Source organism: Mastomys coucha, unplaced genomic scaffold (genome assembly GCF_008632895.1).
Source record: "Mastomys coucha isolate ucsf_1 unplaced genomic scaffold, UCSF_Mcou_1 pScaffold21, whole genome shotgun sequence".
Taxonomy (NCBI): Eukaryota; Metazoa; Chordata; class Mammalia; order Rodentia; family Muridae; genus Mastomys; species Mastomys coucha.
Window position 1 is genome coordinate 186,793,389 of NW_022196904.1, and position 24,160 is coordinate 186,817,548.

General features: G+C 40.4%; 1 protein-coding gene across 8 annotated transcripts in view; it reads left to right on the plus strand.

Annotated features, from left to right (window-relative positions):
- The window catches only part of Vti1a (vesicle transport through interaction with t-SNAREs 1A), a 306,273-nt gene that overhangs the window by 49,666 nt on the left and 232,447 nt on the right, over positions 1-24,160 (plus strand). For 6 of the 8 annotated variants that reach the window (XM_031390716.1, XM_031390717.1, XM_031390719.1 and 3 more), the window contains exons 4-6: positions 11,901-11,978; positions 18,168-18,188; positions 22,696-22,780. In XM_031390716.1, the coding sequence (XP_031246576.1) occupies positions 11,901-11,978; positions 18,168-18,188; positions 22,696-22,780 (184 nt within the window). The remainder of the gene's footprint in view (positions 1-11,900; positions 11,979-18,167; positions 18,189-22,695; positions 22,781-24,160) is intronic. The other 2 variants (XM_031390720.1, XM_031390724.1) reach the window with 1 other exon arrangement.

The following is a 24,160-nucleotide window of genomic DNA, read 5'->3' on the forward strand; positions in this document are numbered from 1 at the left end:
AGATCCAGAATGCAGGAGCTGCTGCACTAGATCCAGAATGCAGGAACAGCTACACTAGAGTCAGAATGCAGGAGCAGCTGCACTAGATCCAGAATGCACGAGCAGTTGCAGTAGATCTAGAATGCAGGAGCAGTTGCACTAGATCTAGAATGCGGGAGCTGCTGCACTAGATCCAGAATGCGGGAACAGCTGCACTACATCCAGAATGTGGGAGCAGCTGCACTAGATTCAGAATGCAGGAGCTGCTACACTAGATCCAGAATGCAACAGCAGCTGCAGTAGATCCAGAATAATGATGTGGTGTAAGGGACACCACAGAGCAACTGCTCATATTATTGATGGGAAAATCAAAGTTCTTTTTAATTCCTAAAGCTTTGTTGCTCTATGTAATTGCTTATTAACCACTTTAATATTTAGGATTAGCATCAGTTTTGACTAAATCACCTCTGCACATGCTTCCACGTTGTCTGAGACACTGTACTGAAGGGAAGTCAGTTCACGAAAGCTTTTGTTTGTTTTTGTGGACATTGAGAATCAGAGCTAGAGTCAGTTTAGGCTCAAGAATGATGGTCTCGCACCCCTGATTGTTTGCTAGCAGCAGCACCACCTCTATTTCTGGATAGACCACAGGCCGAGAACAAGCTTACAACACAGCACCATGCCACCTCTTGTAGCCACTGAATGCTGTCTTTGAACTTCACTGGAGAGCCATACTCTGATGACATTTAATTCCTGCTTGTTCTTCTCTTATTTTTCTTCATTTTAAACATGCTGCATGCTTGCTTGATGTTCACCACTGCCATAAAAAACAGGCAATATTAGTTCTAAGAATATTTTTCTTTCTGAAGCACCTCCATTCAGGATGTGTGATCTATTGTAATTCTTATTCATTTGAAATACAGCAATTTGTTCTTGTCAGTAGAGGGTGGATTTGTTGTTTTAAATTGCTGGGTTTTGTTTTTGTTGGCATACTCCCCAATACAAATTGAACGGCTGACAAACATCTATTTGTCTGACGGTTCAATCTGGATAAGTGCCCTCAGTTGCCTAACAGTCCAATTTGGGGTCTCAGAGATAAAAGCAACCTGAGTGCCAGGACTGTAGCAAAGCTTTTTCATGCAGATAACAGAGGTAATCCATATTCCTGGGGTCTGCAAGTCACACAGGGAAATATGCATGTGTATTGTCTCATATGAAACAGGGTTTTCTGCTCCTTCATAATCAAAACAGGATAGCTAGCTCATGGGAGTAGAAACAGAGGATAGCAGACGTTCCTAGACTTGAAATTAAGGAGGAACATGGTATTGCTTTCTAAAGTTGGAGAGTGGATAGTTGTTAGCATTTTCCCATAGCACATTGGATTTTGCTGAAAGAATTTTCTTTCTGTTTTAAGATTGTTATTTTGAAGTAAGTTACATCTTTAGGCTACGGCTCTTCTGTAGCTCTGATATTCGGCTTGAGATGGGGTTGAAGGAGGCTTTGTTTCTTCCTCAATGAAGAGGTGAAACTTGTTCTCTGGTTTACTTCTCTCTAAAAACGTGAGTCATCCAGTAGAAGTATCTCCCAAATGTAATTCATACCATTTTTTTTTAAAAGGATAAAACGTGTGAGAGCCAGTTATGAAGAAGGAATTGATTGAATGTAAAAGGTAACAGACATCCTTGAAATATATTAAAGAGCCCAGGTAGAGATACTCTAAATCATAAGGGGTTAATTGCTACAGTCTGCTGATTGACAGATTAGAGAGATAAAGGAAAGTCTGAGGTCGTTTTCCTGTGTTTATCTTCGAGTATCATGTGGAGGGTAGCACTACCTACTGAGTAAAGGAAAGCGGGGGGAATGGGTACGGACGAAAGATAATGCCACAGAACTGTGCTGGGCTAGAGACACCCTTAGAGCAACAGTTCTCAACTTGTGGGCTGGGACCTCTGGGCTCACATATCAGATATTTGCATTATGATTTATAACAGTAGCAAAACTACAGTTATGAAGTAGCAAGAACTAATTTTATGGTTGTGGTCAGCACAACTTGAGAGACTGTACTAAAGGATCACAGCATTAAAGGTTGAGAACCCTGCCTTAAGTTAAGATTCCCAGTAGGAATTGGATTTATGGGTGAAAAAATTTTGAATAGTTTCTAAGTGTAAGTACATGATGGGTATAGGTAAGGTTCTACAGATGCATGAGAAGTGGGCTAAGGATGAAGACAGCATTTTATGGTTAGATGGAGAAATAGTGACAATGGAGGGGATTGGACAGAGACTAGGCCAGTGTCTGGGACTCTTACAGAGGTTGTTGATGAAGAGCACATTGGTGAAGTACAAGGTGATAACAATACTTCCTTGGAGTTATCCAGGTCAGGGAGACTGAGGCCAAACCTCATAGAAGTTAAACAACAAAAGAAATGAAGCGGTACTAGATTGTAACCAAAGACCAAACTAATACAAGTTCATATTGTCAAATGAGTGGATGATGGGTAAATGAGCACGCCTCTCTCCTGCACAAAAGAACACCAAACAATCAATACAGACACACCATCATGAAGGAGGTGGAGTTCAGTGTCCTTGCGTTGTAAGCACAGAGTGTGGAGGGATAATTGAGCAACTTCGCAGTAGAGAAGCTGGATGAGTACTCTTGGCTTCAGCCAAGAGATCAAGAGTAACATCAACAGTGGCATCTTGTTGGTAGTAAATGGCTTTGTTTTTATATGGTGTATAGCACTTTCTCTCTGTGGCCTTTCTCTTAGAAGCACAGAACTCCAGACTATTGGTAAGACAAAAAACCTGACAGATCCCACTTGAGGGATTTGCTTAAAACTGTGAGGTCATCACAAATAAGACCAAGAAATTATCTCAAGTCAAAAATGCTAAGGATATGTTGTTACACCTTTATCTATATGAGGTCTTAGATGAGATCTGGGAATAGAAAGAGAAACTTCATCAAAAATTAAATATGTAAGGATAATGTTTATATACAATGTGTGAAGACATGTCTCTGTCCTTCCTTGCCTGCCAAAGTCAACTTCTGATTGGTCAAAATAAAAATCTGATGAGCAATAAGCTGAGGCAGGATTAGAAGGTGAAAGATTCAACAGAGAGAGAGACAAAGGCAGAGAGACAGAGAAAGACAGACAGAGACAGAGGTAGAGAGAGGGAATGAGGAACCCTGGGAAATAGTAAGGTGGGGAGTTTCCCCACCCAGCCTTGGAGGAGTCAGACATGTGAAACTGAGGAGAAGTAACTAGCCATGTGGCAGACATTGAATAGTATAAACGGGTTAGTGTAAGTTACAAAGTTGGGAAACAAGCCAAAGCTTATGGCTTAGACATGTAATCAATAACTAATAAACCTTAGAGTTCTTGCTTGGGAACAATTACAGAAATACAAGAGGATGGATGCACAACTCCTCAACTGTGACAGACTGGGTGTGGATTGAATGAGAGCTCTCTCTTTTCATTGTAACTTTTATACAAATCTAAAACTACCAGAAATCAAAAGGTTATTTAAATAGACAGAGCCAGTAGACTTTGGCAGACAGTGAATCTGTGGGCATCCTGGGAGCACTGGAGTAGTGGTAAGATAGTCTTGTCTGCAAGCTGAGGAGTGAATGTGACAACAGTAGGTGGTTACTGCACCTAAGCTTTCCACAGCCACTCTGCCTCACGATTGAGATCAAAAGCCTGTGTCTTTTAGCCTCAAAATCTAGATCACAGAAATCCCATTTTTTTGGATTGTAGTTCATTCCAGATTAAAAGTCTAATTGAAAACAATAACCAGGTTATAATAATGTCTAACATGATGTAACTATCCATTGTTCAGCTGGAACACAGACAGTCAGCTTAGCTGTGTAAGATTGCTCCGAGGTCACCACCCCTTTATTCCATTTACTATCCTAGAACACGAGATTTGCTCTAATTCTACTTCCTGGTGCCCCTTTGTTATTTGAACCATACATTTTGTATTTTTCTTTTCTAAGCTTGGTATGCTTGATCAAAACACTCTTCATGAGAGTGATCCAGAAGACAAACTCTATGCTAGGCTTCTTTGTCAATGCACTTAATCTGACTCTCTTCACCTCAGCTTCAGGCAGACTCTTCAGACAAGGGCAAAAAATAGCCACATTCTTTACCAAAATATTACAAGAACAGTCTTTAGACTACATACTAAAATTCTTCTCCTCTGAAACCTCTTGAACCAGGCCCCCAGAGTTCAAATCACTCTCAAGAACACTGTCTTCGATGCTTCTACTAGTATGGTCCATTAAGCTTCACTTTAAGCGGTCCACTGCTTTCCAAAACCCAGATCAAACCAAATCATAGTCACACCTATCACAGCCATACCCCATTCTCTAGTACCAAGTTCTGTCTTAGCTTGTCTTATTGCTATGAAGAGACACCATGACCAAGACAATTCTTACAAAGGCAGCATTTAATTGGGGCTGGCTTACAGGTTCAGTCAGAAGTTCAGTCCATTATCATCATGGCAGGAAGCATGGCAACATGCAGGCAGACATGGTGCTGGAGGAGCCAAGAGTTGTACATATTGATCTAAAGGCAGCCAGGAGAGGACTATCTTCTACATTGGTTGGAGCTTGAGAATAGGACCTCACAATGATGAACTTCCTCCAGCAAGGCCACACTTACTTTTTAGCAATACCATACCTCCTAATAGTGCCACATTCATTGGCCAAACATATTCAGACCACCGAAGAAGACATTTAATTGGGGTTGGTGTACAGTGTCAGGTGTTTAGTCCATTATCACCGTGGTGGGAAGCATGGCAGCATTCAGGTAGACGTGGTGCTGGAGAAGGAGCTGAGCATTCTACATCTTGGTCCACACTGGGCATAGCTTGAGCATGGGAGACCTCAAAGTTCATCCCCATAGTGACACCCTTCCTCCAACAAGGCCACACCTACTCCAATAAGGACACACTTCCCAATCGTACCACTCCCTATGGGCCAAGCGTTCAAACACATGAGTCTGTAAGGCCCATGCCTATTGAAAGCACCATTGTTTGTCAGTGTCAGTTACACGGAGCCTCCAGCAGTATTTGTTATTGGATGTGGATTACCCAAATTATGCTGTGCACAGCCTTTCAAGGGATACTAGGCACATTTCTTAGAAAAATTATAGGTGTGTGAGTTACTTATACTAATTTATGTCCTGCTTTGATAGTTGAGTTTAATACAAACAAAACATCTGCTGCATGGCTTTCACTTATCAGAGTATAATTTCTAGTGTGCGTGTTATTTCAGGTTAAGTCTGTGGAATTATTTTCTTCTATACTCAGAAAGACTTTAAAGAATTGGGTTTCTTTCACTGCATATTCATACAATCCAGAGGCTGACACTAACATCTGCACATTCTATCATGAACTGATTTTCTGAATGATATAACTCAATTGTTGATTGACAAGCCAACATGATTTAAGACACAGCCACACCATATTCAGTATCAGTGTCCAAGTCATAAACTACAAATGTGTGTAAGTGGGGCCTTGATCCCAGCTAACTCCTGTGGCATTTTGAAATACCAGTGCTAGTCAGAAACCTCAGCCCAAGTTTGGAAATGCTGCAAGAGGAAATGAAGAGTGCAGGTACCTGAGTTGTGGGCCTGCCTGGTTTGCAAATCATTAATTGACATAGCAGCAATGTCGTCAGCATTCCTAGTCTAAATGAAAGTCTATTTTAGCTGTGCATGGCCCAGAGAATTCTTTTTACATATGGATCACATATGGGTTTGTGTGAGTCTCTGTGTTTATACATATACACATAACCTCATAGTGCGCATATAAATATTCACATGCGTATTATAGCTCACTCTAGAAAGCAATTAAGAAATGTGGTATAATTTATCTCATGATGTACAGCCAAAACATAAATACCAGTTTTAAACATGTCAAATATTCCTGAAAGTACAAGTGAAAGTAATGAGTGATTATGACTTTAAAATTTTTTTAGAAATTTAATTCTGTTTTCCTAGTATTTCATCCCACAGAAGGATGGATTATCTGGTGCACTCATGCTTTTCCCACTTGGTGGTTGTGCTTAGCAGTGGGGTGTGCTAGGATTTCCTCACTGGTGATGTGGTTGTGGTCCCTTAGCCTTAAGTTTATGCTGGATGGACAGTATACATTCCTGGATCACTGAGGTGTTTCAGCTCAGAATCCATGTGGTAGGAAGAGAGAATTGACACATGAAAGTGTCTGACCTTTATATATGCAGCATGGCACACATGCACACACACACACAGGAACACACACACGCACACAATAAGGAAATAAATATGTAATGAAAATGAGAGTACACATTCCCTTCTCCGATGCCAAGTACTGGCAGCATGTGGACCAGGCACTTGATGTTTAGCTCAAAGGTTGAGACTGGTCAGCATCTAAAGTGTCTCTTGAACAAGGACAACCATGCTTAGTGGAATAACTCCATAAAACATTGAGACTTAATTCCTCTAATGATATCGGAAAATTACAGTCAAGTTTTTTATTTTTCTAAACCATCTGCAATTGCAGCACCATGTATATTAGAATAATGTGGAGTTCCTCAAACAACTTTTGTGTGTTGGGAAAGCGTCTTTAGGAAGGCTGTAGTAATCTGTATTCTTAGTCATATGTGTCTGTCAGCTTCTTCCCATACTATGTGTCTTATCGGCTGGTGTTCAGAGGAGCATGCTCCCTACAGTTATCACAGCCAAAGTGTTGAGAAAGATTTCCATCTGTTTAGAATATTCAAGTCCATGCAATAGCCACAGGAAGTCATTGTTAAGATCCCTGTTGTAGAGCTGAGGATTGTGATACTCCGTGACCAAGATCACTGACTGACTGAAGCGCTGTCTGTGTTCTTTTTGTGCCTTTCAGTACTAGCAGCGCCTGTGATTAGGCCATTGCTTACAAGTTTGCTTTGTCTTTACCTGAACTGTGTAGGGTGAGATGTTGTCACAGAAGTTACTCTGTGGATGGAAGCATGAACCAAGCCACGGACAGATAGGAGTGTGGTTAGAAATTGAATACTTGGTGCCAAAGATAGGTATATTTTCAAAACTACTAGTTGGACATTACAGTGTCGTGATGTTATTTAATTAGAACCAGAAAAATTAGGTAAGACGTGATGCCCAGCAGTCATATGGGTAGGTTTAAGTATAATTTCATAGTCTTCTGTAGATATCTCAGTATTAATTACAGCAGAAGCACTTAAGTTCTTTGGGGCAGTTAAATTCTTTGGCTCTGAAAGCATAGCAGGTTTTAATAGGTGTATCACCTGGTAACCATGGGCATTGTTAAATATAAGGACCTGAAAAACTTGGTGGAAGCAATGGAAAATCTTGCCAGCTTGAGTAGTTTGTTTTAGAACTATGGAGAAATCTATTAACGACTGCTACTATAGAGCAGTTTGATTAGGAAGTGGGGCAAGCTGTCCCTTTCATTACACCAAAACCACATTGCACTTTGTATCAGTTATTTGGCTGTCTGCAGCATGTAGATTAGAATGAAGGCCATTCTCAGTGTTTGTGACTGTTGCAGATTGCTGATTAGTAATTAGAGTCCTGAATGAAGGAAATTAGGCCAAAATTGAATGGGAATGAGAAAGTCTTAATTCAGTCATACAGATGTCAGAAACAGACCATCTTGAGCAGCAGCTCATTCAGTACAGTGGCGTTGTACATGCCCGTGGTGTTATTTGCTTCCCATGTAAGCCTCAAGTCAGATGCCTTTGAGATGCTTTCCTCTCCTATGCCTTGTGATGTAGCTGTATGGCTATTAATTTAGTGAAATATCCTGTCTGCCAGGTGTGGGAACTAGCTGATTTTATTGTAATACCAGATCATTGCTTAATTCATATGCAACCAAGCAAGCACACGGAAAGCATTATAAATCTATTTACAATGTGGCTGGTCTGATGATAACATTGCATTAAATTCCCAGGTGAGGCAATTTAAGCAATTGCTTTGCCATGTGCACGCCATGGAAATTAAATTCTCATATACGCTTTAGTAAGAAACCAACCTCATTGTTATGTTTTTGCTTGTGGTAGGCTGTAGAACCCTCACTCCAGTTGCAGATACTGTGTGTCCCATATAGAGTCATACAACAGGCAGTGCCAGAGATGACAATTCTTAATTAATTTAATTTTTAATTAATTTAAACTAAGCTAATCACGTTCTTCCCCGTTTTGCGTGTGTGCTCATAGACACATTGAGCTTAGTTGGGAAATGTTGAAGAATAGGTTAAGTAATTAGGTTATTTCAAGCCAAATTTCTAGACCATTTACATCTGAAATTCTCACTTTCACAACTGCAGACTCGCTTTCGTCATCATTGCAGAGTTGAGAGAGAAGCTTGGCACCTCCATCTTCTCAAGGCAAATGAATCTATTGACATTTTGCCATATTTTGGTCATATCTATTCTGTAGATTTTTTCAACTGTATTTAGTTCATTTGGAGTATGAAGTGTAAATCATAGAAAGAGTAAGATTTGTGTAAGCACACAACTAAAGCACACTCATTATGAAATGAGTGTGAGTGTGTGCGTATGTGTGAGCATGTGTGCACACAATGTATATTTGAGATACTGTCAGTTGAAGCTTTGCACCTTATCGTATAGGCCAGGAACTGCAGTAGATTACACACTGCACAGACCTTCAGACTTCTCCTGAAGCCACACAGAGCGCACCCGTAGACAGTGGTAACTGACAACTAAGACTAAAAATGTTGACAATTTCTTGATTTGCCTGGTTAGCTTATGTATAGAAGTCATTAACTATTTATAAAATGCATTATGAATTGGGTTCCTTCAAACTGTAGCTGAATGTGTGACATTTCCAGCTCAAATTCTCATGCTTGCATTTGGCTAAAGTACAGATTTTATACTCTTAATAATAAAGTAAAAATATTTTAGGCTTATCAAGATACAATAAAGATTTCAGTTCATTATCTTAGAATCTTCTAAAATAAAATATTATGTAGTTACTTAGTAATCCAGCATGAGGTTTTTAAAACTCCATAAGAGATAAAATGATTTATTGATGTTTTAGGAACAATTATCCTTAAAACATGCCATTTGGCATTGAAAAGAATTTCATCCTTATTTATTTTTTAGTTGTTGTTTTTTCAACCAGTTCAGTGATGATTTCAAAGACTGAGTTATAGTTAATTACCTATAGTCAGCTCATTAAAAATTTCAAATTTAAGAAATTATGAGAAAATGCCAATGTTGGGCTTCTAAGTATAAATTGTAATAAAGAGCAGCTTGGGTTTGTTTTATTTTTGGAAAACGGAACGAACTCTAGTGCAGAGTCCCATGTTTTGCATTCTTGTGCCATTCTTGTGTGGAGTTATTTCTGATATTTGCAATGAAATGTCTTTTCGTTTCTTAAGTCAGTCCTGCCAGGGACCACTTTGCTATGCTCAGCATATCATTTGCTTAATTACATCCAGAAAAGCCTTCCAAGACCAGCCACTAAGTCCCCGTGGTGAGGAGTGACTTTCCTAGAGACCCCCCCTCAGCTGTGGCTGCATCCTCCTCTCTGGCTGAGCCAGGATTCTCTTAATTGCTGCTTTTTGTTTGAAGTAACTAAATCTAACTAAGAACATAATGTAATTGAACAATCTATGCCAATTTGTTGGTATTTTGGTGAAAAAGGGAGAAAACAGAAACAGCCTCCATATGATATTTTTGCATCCTGTGGAATGTTTTAGTCCCCCATTGTGATGAAATGAATAATGCACAAGGCAGCTCTGATAACCCAGCCTGTCGTAAAGGTTTTCATTCCCTTTAATGCTGTAAAATACTTTTGCTTAGCTGGTTTGCGACTGTGATGGTGGGGATCTCCAAATGGGCAAAGAGGTTTGGTGTGATCTAAGCATTGTACTAGGATCATGAAATGAGCTGACCTTGTAGCTTAGCATTTTGAAATACTGTTCTGTATGAAGTCAGTAGACAGGGGTAATCCATAGTACGTTCAGCAAGACAAGCAGGCTAAGCATATGCTCTTTGTGGTGAGAAAATAGCTGGTGAGTTCACAGATGAATGGGCCGAGCCACTCCGGAACGTCTACGAGATAGCACATAGATGTCCTTACCACACACCAGAGACTAGTGTCAATAATTTGTCCTTCTTCTTGTAACACCACTGTAGTTTTGTTTATCTGCTTATAGAGACCTATTGCAGCTGCTAAATTTTAAGACATGTTGTGGCAGGAAATGAGTGTTGGCGAGGGAGACTAGGCAGGCAGCATGGGTGTCTCTGTCTTCTTTACACAGCAGTGCTCTATGGCTTTGTGATGTTTTCCTGAGTCTATCCAGAGGCAATAGTTTACGGACAGAAGAAACTCTCACCTGAGCATCAGGACCTAGGGATGCTAGTCTCAGTCGAAGGAGAATTACTGTTAGAATTCTACCATACTACGTCATTTTCCTAAAACAAATATCTGTGTGTGTGTGTTTATTTATATTCCAGTAAGCCTTTTAAAACTAGGTTCTGCTAGATCCAGCATATCATTTACTTAATTACATCCAGAAAAGCAGTAAACTAAATTATATGCAATAAACCAAATTCTCTTTTATGTGCCACCCTTGGGAGAATTAAGAAAATAGTAAAAAAAAAAAAAAAAAAAAAAAAAAAAAAAAAAAAAAAAAAAAAAAAAGTCCTGTGTTTTGTGCTTGAGATAAGGCACCCACTTGAGAAAGACTAGCCCTTTTAAATGATCTGAAACTCAGTGGTTGTTCCTGTCTATGGTTCCTTTAAATAATATGATTTTAAGGTATAATGAGCCAAGTGAGACCAAGCAGCATTGCTCATGGACTACCATAAAAATCTATTAGAAATCTTACTGTTACCTCTTATGTGTGGGTTACAGGTAGTCCAGATCACAGATGAGCGAGGAAGAACTTGTAAGTCCTAGATAGATTCTAGAGGCCAGGAGAGGATAAAAGCAAGCAAGCCTCCCACCTCCAAGATGGCAAGCTTAACTAGTGAAGATGCAGCAGGGACCAGTAACCAGACTCAAGTTTCACAACTAACTTTCAGAGCCTCCCAGCTTCCCAGAATGTGTACATTTAGATAATTCATGAGTGGCTTACAGCCATGTCCCTCTGGCTGTACAGGTGAGGGTAGGCCCTCGAAAAATACAATTTCATTGTCAAATGTTGACTTGTAGAACACTACCTTTAGTTACTGGAATTGGAAAATTTATTTCCTTTACCAGTGTCTGTCTGACTGTCTGCAGCGTCTCTCTGACTGTCTGCTCCCCTTCTCCCCTTTGCCCCCCCTTCCCTCACGCATGTTACTTTTCCTTAGGTCATTATTTATAGAGGAGTGGGAGACATTTGAATTCCTGCTAGCTGGGGCATGGCTCTGTAGTCCCACTCTTCGGGGTAGGAACATCACAGTGATGAAATATAGATGTGCTTGTCCAGGCACCCAGTGCAGAGCTGGGATAGGGATATTATCCTAGAAGTAGACACTTTGAGAGCTCTAACTGCACAGTGCATCGCACACTGAAGACTCCCAAGCCTCCTGTTTTAATTACAATCTGTGAGTTTAAAAAATACAGCTAGGTATTGTTTTCAGGTTAGTGGTTTTATTCAAACAATATGAGTAAGAATAAATTAATTCTAATCTACTTATGAGAAGTAGTAGAACTTGAACAAAAGCAGAAATTTCTTCCGTTATTGGTATTTTTTTAAAAAACAAAAACCCAAAGTTCTAGTTTCCACTAAGTTTGTGGATTCTGGAATTTGAGTAAGGTTTGAGTGTCTCTGCCGGTAGGTGTCCATTAGGGGGCTCTGGAGGGTTTGAGATGGTCCTCCTTGATACTTCAATGCTTGGAAGCAAGTGTTTGCTTTCTAACATTCATCTTGCTTCTTTCTTTTTTTTTGTTTTGTTTTATAGAAAAGGTCACGGATCGCCTACAGTGACGAAGTACGGAATGAGCTCCTAGGGGATGCTGGGAATTCCTCAGAGAACCAGGTAGAATGCTAATGAGGAAGGCCCGGTGGGTGGCTGGAGGGTGGAGGAGGTCACAGGCACACTGGGCTCTCAAGCTGCTCCCTAACAGCATTAGCAGCTACTCATGTGGAAGCGATACTGTTTAATGCAAAGCTGGAGTCTTAATCAACTTCAAAATGTTTCTCGGAGATCTTACATTTAACCCTTTACCTTGTGATCGCTGTCTGCTATCTTTTAAAAAACTCTTTTCTTCTCTTTTCTTTATTATTTAGTACTTAAGAAATAACTTGAAACACGCTGTTTGTGGACAAAGCCAGGGTCTTCACCTCAAACACATGTAAGAGGAATAAAAAAGTACACAATGCAGCTTTGATAGGAACGCTGCATAATTAAATCAACACTCACGGCAAAACAAATGCAAGTAAGCTCTCAAAATTCAGCAGCACAGCCCCAGCTCCTATTGTGTCGCTTCTTAAAAATACATTCACCAAAATGCAAATGCTGGCCTCAGTGTGGGCCTTGTGTGGATACTCCGGCTGAGGGCCTGCCCTGCTTCTGTCAGATGACCTGTAACAATAGCGTGGGGTCAGCTCTGCTTGCACCTTACGATCTGCATACAGCAAAAGATACATGATACAGTTTCTTCTTAAAGGGTCTTACAGCTTGTGTGTCGCTCCTCATTGGACCACACAGTCCTGCAATGAGTCTAATTAGCATCCTACTATTGCCTTTGAATTAATGCTCCATACATCATTATGTCACACAGGTATGACAGATACGACTTTTAAAAATGGTGTTTTAAGGTCCTTCGAGTGGAGCTGAATTTAAAAAGTCTCACACAACCCTGGGGACTGATGGGTGACAGAGAGCATCATAGGCAGGTCCTCCAAGGTTTGCTTCTTTACCTCATGAACCACTCACCGAGGAAAAGAAGCTTGTGGTAAGACAGGAAGATGCAGCACATCCGTCTAACATGCCAACATCTGCAGGATGGACTTTCCATTTCAAGGAGGTGCTGTTCGCTGCACTCAATTCCAGACTACCTGAATGTAAGCATTGTAACTGGGGAGAAGCTGGTGTGACACAGGCACCCATTCTGTTACCCAGAAAATGGGAGAAGAGTCAGCAGGCCCCAGCTTTGGTTCACTTCCTTCACTATGTGGACTGCATCGGCCTGAGTTGATAGCGGCTCAGATTTGACTTGCAGCCTCCTGATGGAGTCCTGAGAGCAGCTACAGGGGTGGGGCAGGCAGAGGGAAAGGTTGCACGGGAGGCTTTCAGTCATACTCCATTCCACAGGCTGAGTGTGGGAGCAGTGTTCTCTGCCTCTTAAAGTCGGGTTTGAATTGCTCATGCCTGTTAGATGAATGAATCACAATTTTCTTCTCTAACTACTGTAAAAATAAAACAGGTTTTCTTATTTTTGCAAAACACAAAAACCCAACAACAACAACAACAAAAGCGCATTTGTGGCCCCCATGTCAGTTCTTTTGATAGCTGTAGACTTTCCCTCTTCTGAGACAGCTGCCTTGTGGAGAGGGAGCAGGAGGGAGGTGTTCCTGTCTAAGCCAGGCTTCTGGATTGTAATGTTGTAGTTCTCTGACAGATCCTTTCTAAAGCTTGTTCACTTCTCTTAATGGACATTTTATACACCCAAAATATTAGCTTTACATACATAGAAGTATGATTTTTATGCCTAAAGAAAAATATTCCACTAAAATAGATTTGAGCTCATGCTTCCTGAATTTTTCAAATTATATTTCTGTCACTTTAAAGTGATTATGCAGCGACTTCCCCTGGACTTATATGAATCAAACTTACAAATTCTGAAAGTGCTTGGGGAACCTGAAGTTAGCTGTAAGGACCTGTCACTTCAATAAATACAGCACAGCAAATTACAGTCATGAGAATATGCAAACGGTAGATTATGACTCGTGAACTTTTCAGCCTAAAATTGGAATGAGGTGTGAAAGTTCAAAGAGACCATGCTAAGCTCTTTGGATAATTTGTTACCATGCAGAGCAGAATTTCCATACCACGATGAAGTCATTACATTCTGTGAAGTCCTTTGTCATAATGTAGGGATTTAAATGTCTCTTCCCAGAGCAAACTTCCAATGTGAGAATAACTTTATTCTCTTAAGTGTCATTCTGACTCAGCAGTCAAGGCAGAGAGTCTCTCTTTACAGAGAGAGTTTAAAATGGGCTCTTCATATCCGGTTTTATGTAGGTGGAAAGGTAGGTGTTCTGAGTGGCCTACCCGTAATTCATATAAGGAAATCTCTACTACCCAGAAAGAAGTTTATGTTCGTGCTGATTGTTCACATTACTGGCTTCCAGGCCTTCCTGTCATATAATTGTGACAGACTTTAATATACACAGAAAGCTTGGCTGTAAGCAAAATTAGTCATAGTCACTTAACTTAAATTAGCATATATCTGTCAGTTAAATATACAGAGTGACTGACTATGAGGGGAAAACAAAATAAACAGTCAAAGTGCAAGCGCGTGAAGTGCTGCCTTTGTGTCACTGCCTCGTGCACTCCTCAGACAGTGGATTCCTGGTGAAGGTTTGCACACGTGTGAATACAGTAGCCATTAGCTTTCTCTCTGTGGTGTTTATGGTGAGTTCTCTTAGACATCTACAATCAAATGTTGACGCGTGTAGCTACTATCTTCCAGCTAGCTGTCAATGAGAGTAATTTTCTTTGGGGGTATATTTACATTTCTTCCTTGGTTAGAAATACCACTCTTTCTACAATTAAGGATTACTCAAGTGAATGTTTAATGTCCTCAGTACAATATACATCCAATTACATTCTAGATCAACTTCTCTGCATATTTTTTGGATTCATACCTATTTTATTTAATTAAATATACCTCATCCTGGATTTAAAAATGAAAAAGAGAAGAGAAAGAAAAAAAGAAAGAAAACAAGGTGGGTGGTGGGGCAGACTCTCCTTTGCCCTCTAAGTGCTGAGGCCCAGCTTCCAAAGGACAAGTGCTCCAGCCCTTTTCCTCCGTCCTCCAGTGTGCAGGGTTTAATTTCTTTTAGAGTTGAACTGTTGGATGCAGTGATACAGTATTTAGTTAGAGTGGAAAGCTTAATAGTTCTTAACTTGATTTCCTTTCATAAGAACCATTCTCAAAATAGACAAAACAGAGATTATAGAATAAAACCATCACAGCTTTCAGAGTGAAGTTTGGCAATGGAGACAAATAAAATATCCGAAGTTCTTGTTCTGGATACTAATAGACTCTCAGTTGCCATATGCAAAATTATATTGATCCAATGACTTTGAGAAAATCCTACATAGAAGATTAGAAAAACATATAAAGGGTAGAACGGTTTCCACCATGAGGAAGTTTTTGTGGGAAAGCAATGTGTACCAGATAATGATTGCTTAATTTTCTAATGCAAGGTTCTCTTAAGTTCCGGTTTGGGCTTGCTGTGTGTAAAGTGTGTCAAACTTCAGCTACAGACCAGGGGGTGAAGTCGGTCAATTTAATTCCGCAAGATCTGAAGAAGGTCGGTATCATTTCATATAGCCCCGGCAGAGCAGATCATTACCAGGCACAAATCTGCTCGTTCGTGCTGGGGGTTTTGAGCAAAATAAATAGACTGTCATCATAAGTTCAGAAAATTGTGTGTTCGACCCACGATAATGTGTAAAGGGCGTTTAATAGAGTTCAGCATTTATTCGTTATCTGTATGCGGACAGAGACGGCAGTGGCGTTATCAGCTTTAAAAAAAATTCGGGAGTTCTGGGAGTCACGTGATACGCCTCACACACATACACAGAGAGGCGCTCATGCACACCCACCCTCCCATGCTCCACAGTGCAGTTTTGATTTTAGTCACAGCAGAAGGCTTAACCACAAGAGATTCCACTGGTTCAAACCAGCGTAAACCAGATTTTTTTTTTTTTTTAGCCCACAAAGGAACAGATTACCTCTTATATCAAATTCTGCATTCCGGGTGGGGCTTGGGGAGAAATCTTTGTTTCAAAAAAGATGCGGATTATCATAAGCCAACATGATGGTTTTGCACACTTTCATGGCGCCTGTAATGGAGCTAACAACTGGATAAGATGTTCAAATTGCTACTTTTAGTGGACTCTAAGCATTGTTAATTTTCAAAAAGCAACCATCTTTGTTTACTTCAATTCTTAACTCTTTGCCTAGACACCACCCTACCCCACCCTGCAAAAAAAGAAAGAAAGTTAAGGGAAAAAAAAGACTAAGATTAGAAACCTCCCATTACCTAGCTTAGCTACAGATCCCGCACGGAGCTTGAATGCAGCCATGCAGCACAAACAAGATAGAACGGTTTTTTTGTTTGGAACCCATTGAAAAAGCAAATGGGTAGCATTTTTAAACACTCTTGCTTACGGTAGGGTGGCATGCCCCAATGGACTCCATTGCTGACAAGTAGTTTTAAACTTTGGCCCTTTAAGTATTATAGTCAACTGAAGAATGGTGCCCAGAAAGAAAAGAGCTTTGCGATCAATCCCCACATCATCTCTCTCTCTCTCTCTCTCTCTCTCTCTCTCTCTCTCTCTCTCTCTGAGATTTACTGTTCGAGTTTTTCTGCCATGCTGTTCAAATGGCAAAGAGAAAGACTCCAACGTGTGACAGGCTAGGTATATTAGTTTAAATTTTAACTTCATCTAGAGAACAAATTTGTCGCTTTCCACGTGAAAAGATGAGACGCTATGCTGGGTGGTTGTGGGGAAGGGAACGGGCATATTTAAAACCAATAACTTTGTGTCTGCTTTGAACATTTGGCATATAAACTTTTGTTAAGTACAGACTAGTCGCTATACAATTTCTAAAATCTGTAAAGGTTTTATGACAATTCGAATCTCCTCTTATGTTTGAAGTGCTTTCCTGTAACAAATGAGATAACAGGATAGTCTGAAAAGTACACTTGTCCACCTTAAACTTGAGACTAAGACTTTAGCTGCTGAGATTCACGGCTGGGATAAACACGATACTTTTAGAGAGAATTATGGCAAACCATTCATAACACCTCGCTCCAAAGCAATTGCTTAATTTGTTGGCCTTCATGTCACATGTTGTAACAGATGTTACAGCACTTGGATGTTTAAAAATTATCAGTTGCAGTCCTGAATGGCTGAGGATGCAAATTCCAAGCCTAGAATGTGGCTTATGGTCTTGTGGCACAGGCTTCTTTTGTGAGTATCGTGAAGCCGTGGTAGTTATTTTAACAATGCAGTGAAGTTTGTGGTTTAGAATGATGTCAAACACATACCCAGAGTGGGGCAGATTTATGATTTCATGGATTTCTTGGTGCCTAGGAGCTTGCTATATCTGTTATAGCTATGGAAATAGAAAAGGTAGGGATTAAAATTTTGCCATGGGAGAACTCACTAGCAACCGAGAGAGTAGTTTTTGATGTGAACTTAGTGAACGCAGGCCACCGCACAAACACAGTAAGAGGACTCCTTCCTTTGGTATGCCCTAGGTTGTAACATGAAGGTAACTAGAAAATGAAGAAACAGAAAGTGAAATGAAAGCACAGCGAGTAGTGTGTCACTATAGAAAAACACAAATCTTGACCTCACTGAGAGAGACGCGCTTTCATACGTGCCTTTGTTAATTCCCAGCTGAAATGTTACCCCAGAGTAGTCTTAGCAGTAGGATGTGTGCTATATGGCATTAAGCCAGAATATAATAGTAGGTTATTTTTGTTGTTGTTTTAAATTCTTAACTTTAGCCAGAGTGTGAGCTACTGATCATTTTCATTTGTTGGTAAAATCAGAAATCAGTTGTCAAAGCTCTGAATAGAGAAACATCCTGAAATCTTGTATATACAAATGCTCTCTAATGGTGCATTCTTAGAAGAGAGACGCAGTAAACTTGTTTTCTTTTTTTATAATATAGACTTCTATGAAGTCGTTCCCCTTTATTTCATGATGGTTCTTAGATGTACTTTAAAAGAGAATTTCACACTATTCTCTTTGTTTAATGTGACAGTGTGAGAAAGTGATCTTTATTTGTTCAAAAACCTCCGCATGTAGTCTATGCTTAGGTTCTTTTAATGTGTTTGTCTGTGATTTTTAAATGCTAAACATGTAAACAGATGAATTGTCAATGTTAATTCTGTATCCTGTCACACAACTGATCTTTCTCTCCTGCCATTTCTCCCCTTTTTATCTTCTTTTTGTGTGTGTGCATTCATGGTGCAGTTGATAAAATTACGTGAAGAGGTGAGTATTTCTTGCCTTGCATTTTTTTCCTCCTTAGTTCTGCTATTTCTTGTAAATTTTATTTTCTAAATCTGAAGGATCTTGTGGTTTTATTTTTTTCAGGGAAATGTACACTTGACAAAAGTATTGACTTTCTGACTTAAGAAGTCATCTCCTCTGACCGTCTTCTCAGAACTGTTTCTAGTTGTTGTGGGGGTACTTTTCCTTGTTGACACTGAGAGACAGTTAATCTTTTTAAAGCCAAAAAGCAAAAATGGGGAGGAATAAGGCAGGCATATCCTAAAACTGTACAGAGCTGTGTTGTTCTATGAGCTTTTAACTTCATGTTTCTTTTATTTGTGTTGATTTCTCACTGAAGTCAGTATGACTTCATTTTTTTTTTTTTCTGATCCTAATTTATTTTACTGAAAACCCCCTCCACCTGCTAGATTCCAGGGCTCCATATAAAACACCATGGGGATGGATGCACACACACATTGTAAATGCCCTCCACCTGCTAGATTCCAGGGCTCCATATAAAACACCATGGGGATGCACACACAGTGTAAATGCCCTTGGTCTGGTACAAGAACACCCTAGAGCAGCAAAGCTCGCTTCACTCTTAAGCATGTTCCTTTCTGTGGGAGACAGCCCCAGATGAGTTCTCCTCTCCTGAGTTAGTCAGCTCCTCTGCGTTGCTCCAGAGTCTTCTGTGGCCTCATCAGTCCCTGCACAACACTGACGACAGTGGCCAAACGACCCACAAAGTCCAAACACACCAAAAAGGCTTTCATCCACTTTTTCAAAGATAATTACATCTTACTCAGTAACATCGAGTATGGTTTTCTCACAAGGACACCAAGTAGCAGACTGTATTGCCATTAAAGCAGCCCTCTTGCTCATAGCAGCCTCAGTAGTTTGAATACTTCTGCATATGGGAGAGCATATCGACTCCAGCCTTTCTGGATGGCCTCCACGGTGGACAGCAATTCTGTTGAGTGAGTGGAGGTGTTGATCCCGAAGCTTGTGAAGAGTGGTTTGAACAGCTGTCCTGCTGGAGTGACGATTCAGTTCAGCAAAAGAGATAATGGCGTATAAGCTGAAGAAAGCATACCAATAGCCTCTGGTTTTTTTCTTTTCCAACATGGAAGTATATGTACATTTGTAGATACTAAATGATGTAATTAGTTAGAGTATTGATTACTCTCTGAATGAGTGATGACATACACTTTACTGTCCCTGGGAGGTGTGTCTGTTGTGTGGGTTTAGAGACCCTTACCCTTTTCTGAGGAACCTGAATGTCTGCACACATGTGCACACAGGCGCACTCATGCGCACACATGCACACACACACAGACTGTGTGCAAAGAGACTCCACTAAGGTCTTGTCCATGAATTGGCAAAGAATTAATGGATAAAATTCCTGTGTATTATAATAACCATGGTCATTTTGGGTCCGATTGTTCTGCTGTGGCGTAGGATCTGAGGAATTCTTCATGCAGGAAGCTGAAGAATTCAGCTTATTTTTCTTTGTCAGCAGTTATACCAATTTCAGTGCTGTAGTTGATGTTTCTGAAGCTGTACTGTGATAGAATTACTATCAGGAGAATTAGATCATTTGGTGGTAGAATGATAATTTCAGGAATTTTGTTGTCTGTGTCTTTCATTTGGGTGTAGCACTAATATTTATGGATTTGGTGATGCAACTGAGCTTTCAAGCAGATGGCTCAGAAGGGCTCTTCTCCCAGTCAGGGTCTGTTCCTACTCATACAGTGAATGTTACCTCAATTTTTTACTTGCACCTCTTTTAAAAAGACAAGAACCTATCTATTCAAGGACACAGTGTTTGTTGTGTTGGAAATTCAGTGTGCCCATCCTTCCTCGGAATGCTCTCTTCAGGATATGCTTAGAGGCAGAGCTGTAGTGCAGAGGGAGCTGATCTGGTGTTGGCTGTGCCGAACGGTTGGAATCCTGCAGCCTGTCTTTCTACTTTGCCCAGCTCCTCACTCAAGCTGAGCCCCGTGTGAAGCTCCTGTGCAGCTTCACTCACCTCCTTTGAAAAGGGCCAAGAAGAGGGTGAGAGAACGAGCTTGAGATGGAGTGGGGCAGGTTGAAAGCCTGTGCGCCACTGTAGTGGATCGCCTTTCATTTAAAGGACGGACGGACGGCGGCGCACAGCTGAGGGAACAATGTAAATAGCGCAGCTGTTACGAGAACTTGATTTTAGTTTGACTTTAGTGAAGAAGTTTCAAAATGTGAAGGGAAACCCTGCTGGGAAGCTGCTGTGAGCTGCTCGTCCTCTTGGGTGCAGATGTTCTCTGAGACAATGAAGCACTGCGGAAGAAGCAGTTGCTTCCACTGCTTAGGGTGGAGTGAGCAGTGCTTAGTGCCCATTGTGATAGTTTGTTTCCGTTTACCTCCAGAATCCCCCAAATTGTTTCTTATTTAAATACTTTATTTTTCACATGTGTAGCATGCTTTTATTTTTCCGTCATATTATTAACAGAGGAAGTTCCACTTCCAATATGGTGCGTAATTTTTTTTTAAATCTCTATTAAGCTAAATATCTTCTTTGAACATAGGATTTCATACAACGTGAAAACAAGCCCAAAATTGTCCAGATGAAGATCTGGATTAAAATTTAGAGTTACTCTTGCTTTCTCAGATTGTATTGATATGTTTTACAGAATTACCAGTTTGACGTCCTTTGTTTAGGTAGGAACAATATTCAGAGGAGAGAAAAGCGGTCTTCACTCCCAGAGCTGGCGTGGAAGGAGAGGCAGAGTTAAAGGCACAGGTTGTGGGAAGCTGTGGTAGTAGTAAGTTTCATTTAGAAGCCGTCCTGGCGAGCGAGCGAGCGAGCACAGAGAGAAGCACTGCTCTGCTGTCTCAGTTGCAGCCTTCCATAATTTTGCTTTTCTTGTGACATAAGAAGCTCTTTTTACTTCCTTCCTCCATTTTATTTATTTCATATATTTTCCAGAAGGAGGGGCACTATTTCTCTTAATTTCTGCACTGTATATTAGACATCTCTATTAATTATTATAGGCTGCTCTTGCTGCTTCCTGACCTTCACATCAGGTCCTTTCTCTCTGTTCTAAAAGCATTGTTTTAATGATTCCCCCCCACCCTTCCCCCAAAAAATTTTTCAAGGAAAGCTTTGATGTGGCTTTAGCTGCCTCTAACGTCTGGCCGCATCTCAGATGTGTCACCTATGCCGGGAGGGAATAAGGAAATCACGTTTTGAATGGTAATGATAACATTCTAATCACTTCCTTTCTTTGAAGATGGAAGCGAGCTATTCTGTCAGCATCCCTGGCTGCTGAGCTTGGAGGCACTGGTCTAGGTGTATTAGCTTAAGTGTGCATGTCAATACAGCTTGTATCTCCAACATCCATGGGGGCTCATTAGAGCAAGGTAGATCATTTCACTCGGCAGCCACTCAGATAATGCATGTGGCACCTCCTTTTTTATTATTATCAGAAAGCATTGCTTCAATTTTAAGTGACATCTGTCAACAACACAACGTTGTAGAGTTGTGTTTGCACGCTTCCTTTCTCTTTAACCAACATTGATTGGAGGGCAAAAGATAGCAATTTATACAAGTGCACGACAGGCTCACGCGCACCTCGACATCTGCACGTGTGTGCCACATGCATATGCCACTCATCCATAGACGTGGCTGGCCTATGAATGTATTTTGGTAAGCTGAGTAGATCTATTGCGGGATCAAAAACACTTACTGGGTCTCAATGTAGAAAGGAAAGTTTAGAATATTAGAGTTCTCTAATTTGCCCATTAGATATAATATAAAAGAGCTGTATATAATTTTATTTCTAAGAGTTAATTCTGATTTTAGTTCATAGTCCAGAACACTGTGTGCTAGTAGTTCCCTTTAAACCCGGCGTCATATGTTTGGAGATGAATTGGAAGTTGTGCACCTCCGTGTAAATCCCATGTGTTCCCTGTGACTTGCTGGTTGTCCTGTGTCATCTTTGAGCTAACAGTGCTGTTTAATATTCTGTCTCAGTAGCACTGTTGTTCTATGTGTCATTTTGCTACACATCGAAAATAAGAAACATTCTCTTAAAAATAAAAAGTTTCTGTTTAGAAATTATGATCTGCAGAAATCAAAGAGCTAAGTGAGCATCAGAAATGACTGCATTTTATAAAACTTAACACGGGGAAGGATCACGGCCCTGCGCGTGTGTCTCCTCTGTGTTAAAATAGGAGAGATCCAGTTGGCTCTGGTCTTCGTGCATTCTCAGTGTTGTGGAGTAAGATTTGTTGTGTCCACCCACAACATGGGGCCCCTTAAAAAAAGAAACCAAAAACCAACCAGCAACAACAAAAAACAAATAAGTGGATGGTCCATGCATGTTTGATTGGAAATGTATGTATTGTTGGGTTTCCTCTGATGAACTGTCTGCTAAAATTGAACTGTAGTGGATTGCACACCCTAATGCTAAGACATACAAAGGCAAAGAAGAATATTGTAGCCATCCTCCTGACTCCCCCTTCCTTTCAGAGGGCACATCTGCTGGAGAACACAGAGAGGCTGGAAAGGTCGTCTCGGAGACTAGAGGCTGGATACCAGATAGCAGTGGAGACCGGTAAGAATTCTGAAAGTGAGCAAATTGTCTTGCTTATGCACAGCAGTCTTCACAACACATGACATTTCAGCAGAACTTCAAAGGAGCAGCGGAGACAGCAGCCCGCGATGTGGTTTACATATTGGGGAGACAATTGGGAGCTTATTTGCGCTTATCTTTTTTCAAGTTAAAAGGCATGACATCTACTGAAAACCTTCCTGAGGTTTGAAAGTCTACATCTGAAAGCAGACTGGATACTTTGTCTAAATTCTACATTTGTCTTAATGTGCAGTTACACGTTGTCAGTTTACCCACCCGCAATGATGGAGTCTCGCTTGTTTGTGGCTTGGGTTTTAGTCACGTGTAAAAATTAACATTTAATCATTCTAAATGATAGGAGCTGAGGACAAAGATGTAACAACACCTAGTTTACTTCTCTTGTTTTTCTCAGTGTTGGAAATGGCCCCTTTAATGACTCTATTTTATAAAGGCCACAAACAGAACCTCTGACCACAGATGAAAATATCTCTAGAACAACAAAATTAATATTCTTGATTATATACTATTCAGATTTTTGGTTTGAACTAACAGTAGTCATACTGCAAAGAAGACCATCCTAATTTTTCTAAGGCTAGTATATTCAAAATAAAGTTTGTGTGTGTGTGTGTGTGTGTGTGTCTGTGTGTGTGTGAGAGAGAGAGAGGGAGAGGGAGAGAGAGGGAGAGAGGGAGAGAGAGAGAGATAGAGAGAGGGAGAGGGAGAGAGAGAGAGAGATAGAATATCTTATGCACTGAGTGTTTTTAACACAACAAACATCATTAATACCTGGTTTTTATGAGTTCCTTATTTTTCAACTACACTTTTTGTTTTCTGAACTATAAATTATAATGTCTTTTGTATATTTTAAATTGTTCTTGCCCAGTGTATAAACTACAAAAATATATGATTAGCAGAATTTTCTTGCAGAAAATTTGAGTGTTACTAAAACATGTACTGTCTGAAGAGTGAGTATAGTTACAGTGTTCGCAAGCACCAGCTCTGAGTGACCAGTGTGCTGCCCCACTTCACGGCTTCCCTGGAGCAGTTGGTTTATGTGCTGCACTCTGTAGAGCCAGGAAGGAGGCCACCATGCTTCCAGTGTTACCAGTGTGCACTGCTGCTTTCCTGAAGTTACTGTCAGGGCCCCTTTGGTTTGGAGCTCACCCTTAGAGCAGACTCTTGGGAGGTGCATGAACAGTGGAAGGAGCCACCTTCCAATTCTCCTATTTCTCTGACACCGAGAGAATCATTTCACGTCCCCAAGCCTCTGCATTCTTCAATAAAATAGAAATAAATCACACATCTCAGAATTCCTAAGATAATAGCATATTTATGTTGAAGTATTTAATATCCTGTAAAATG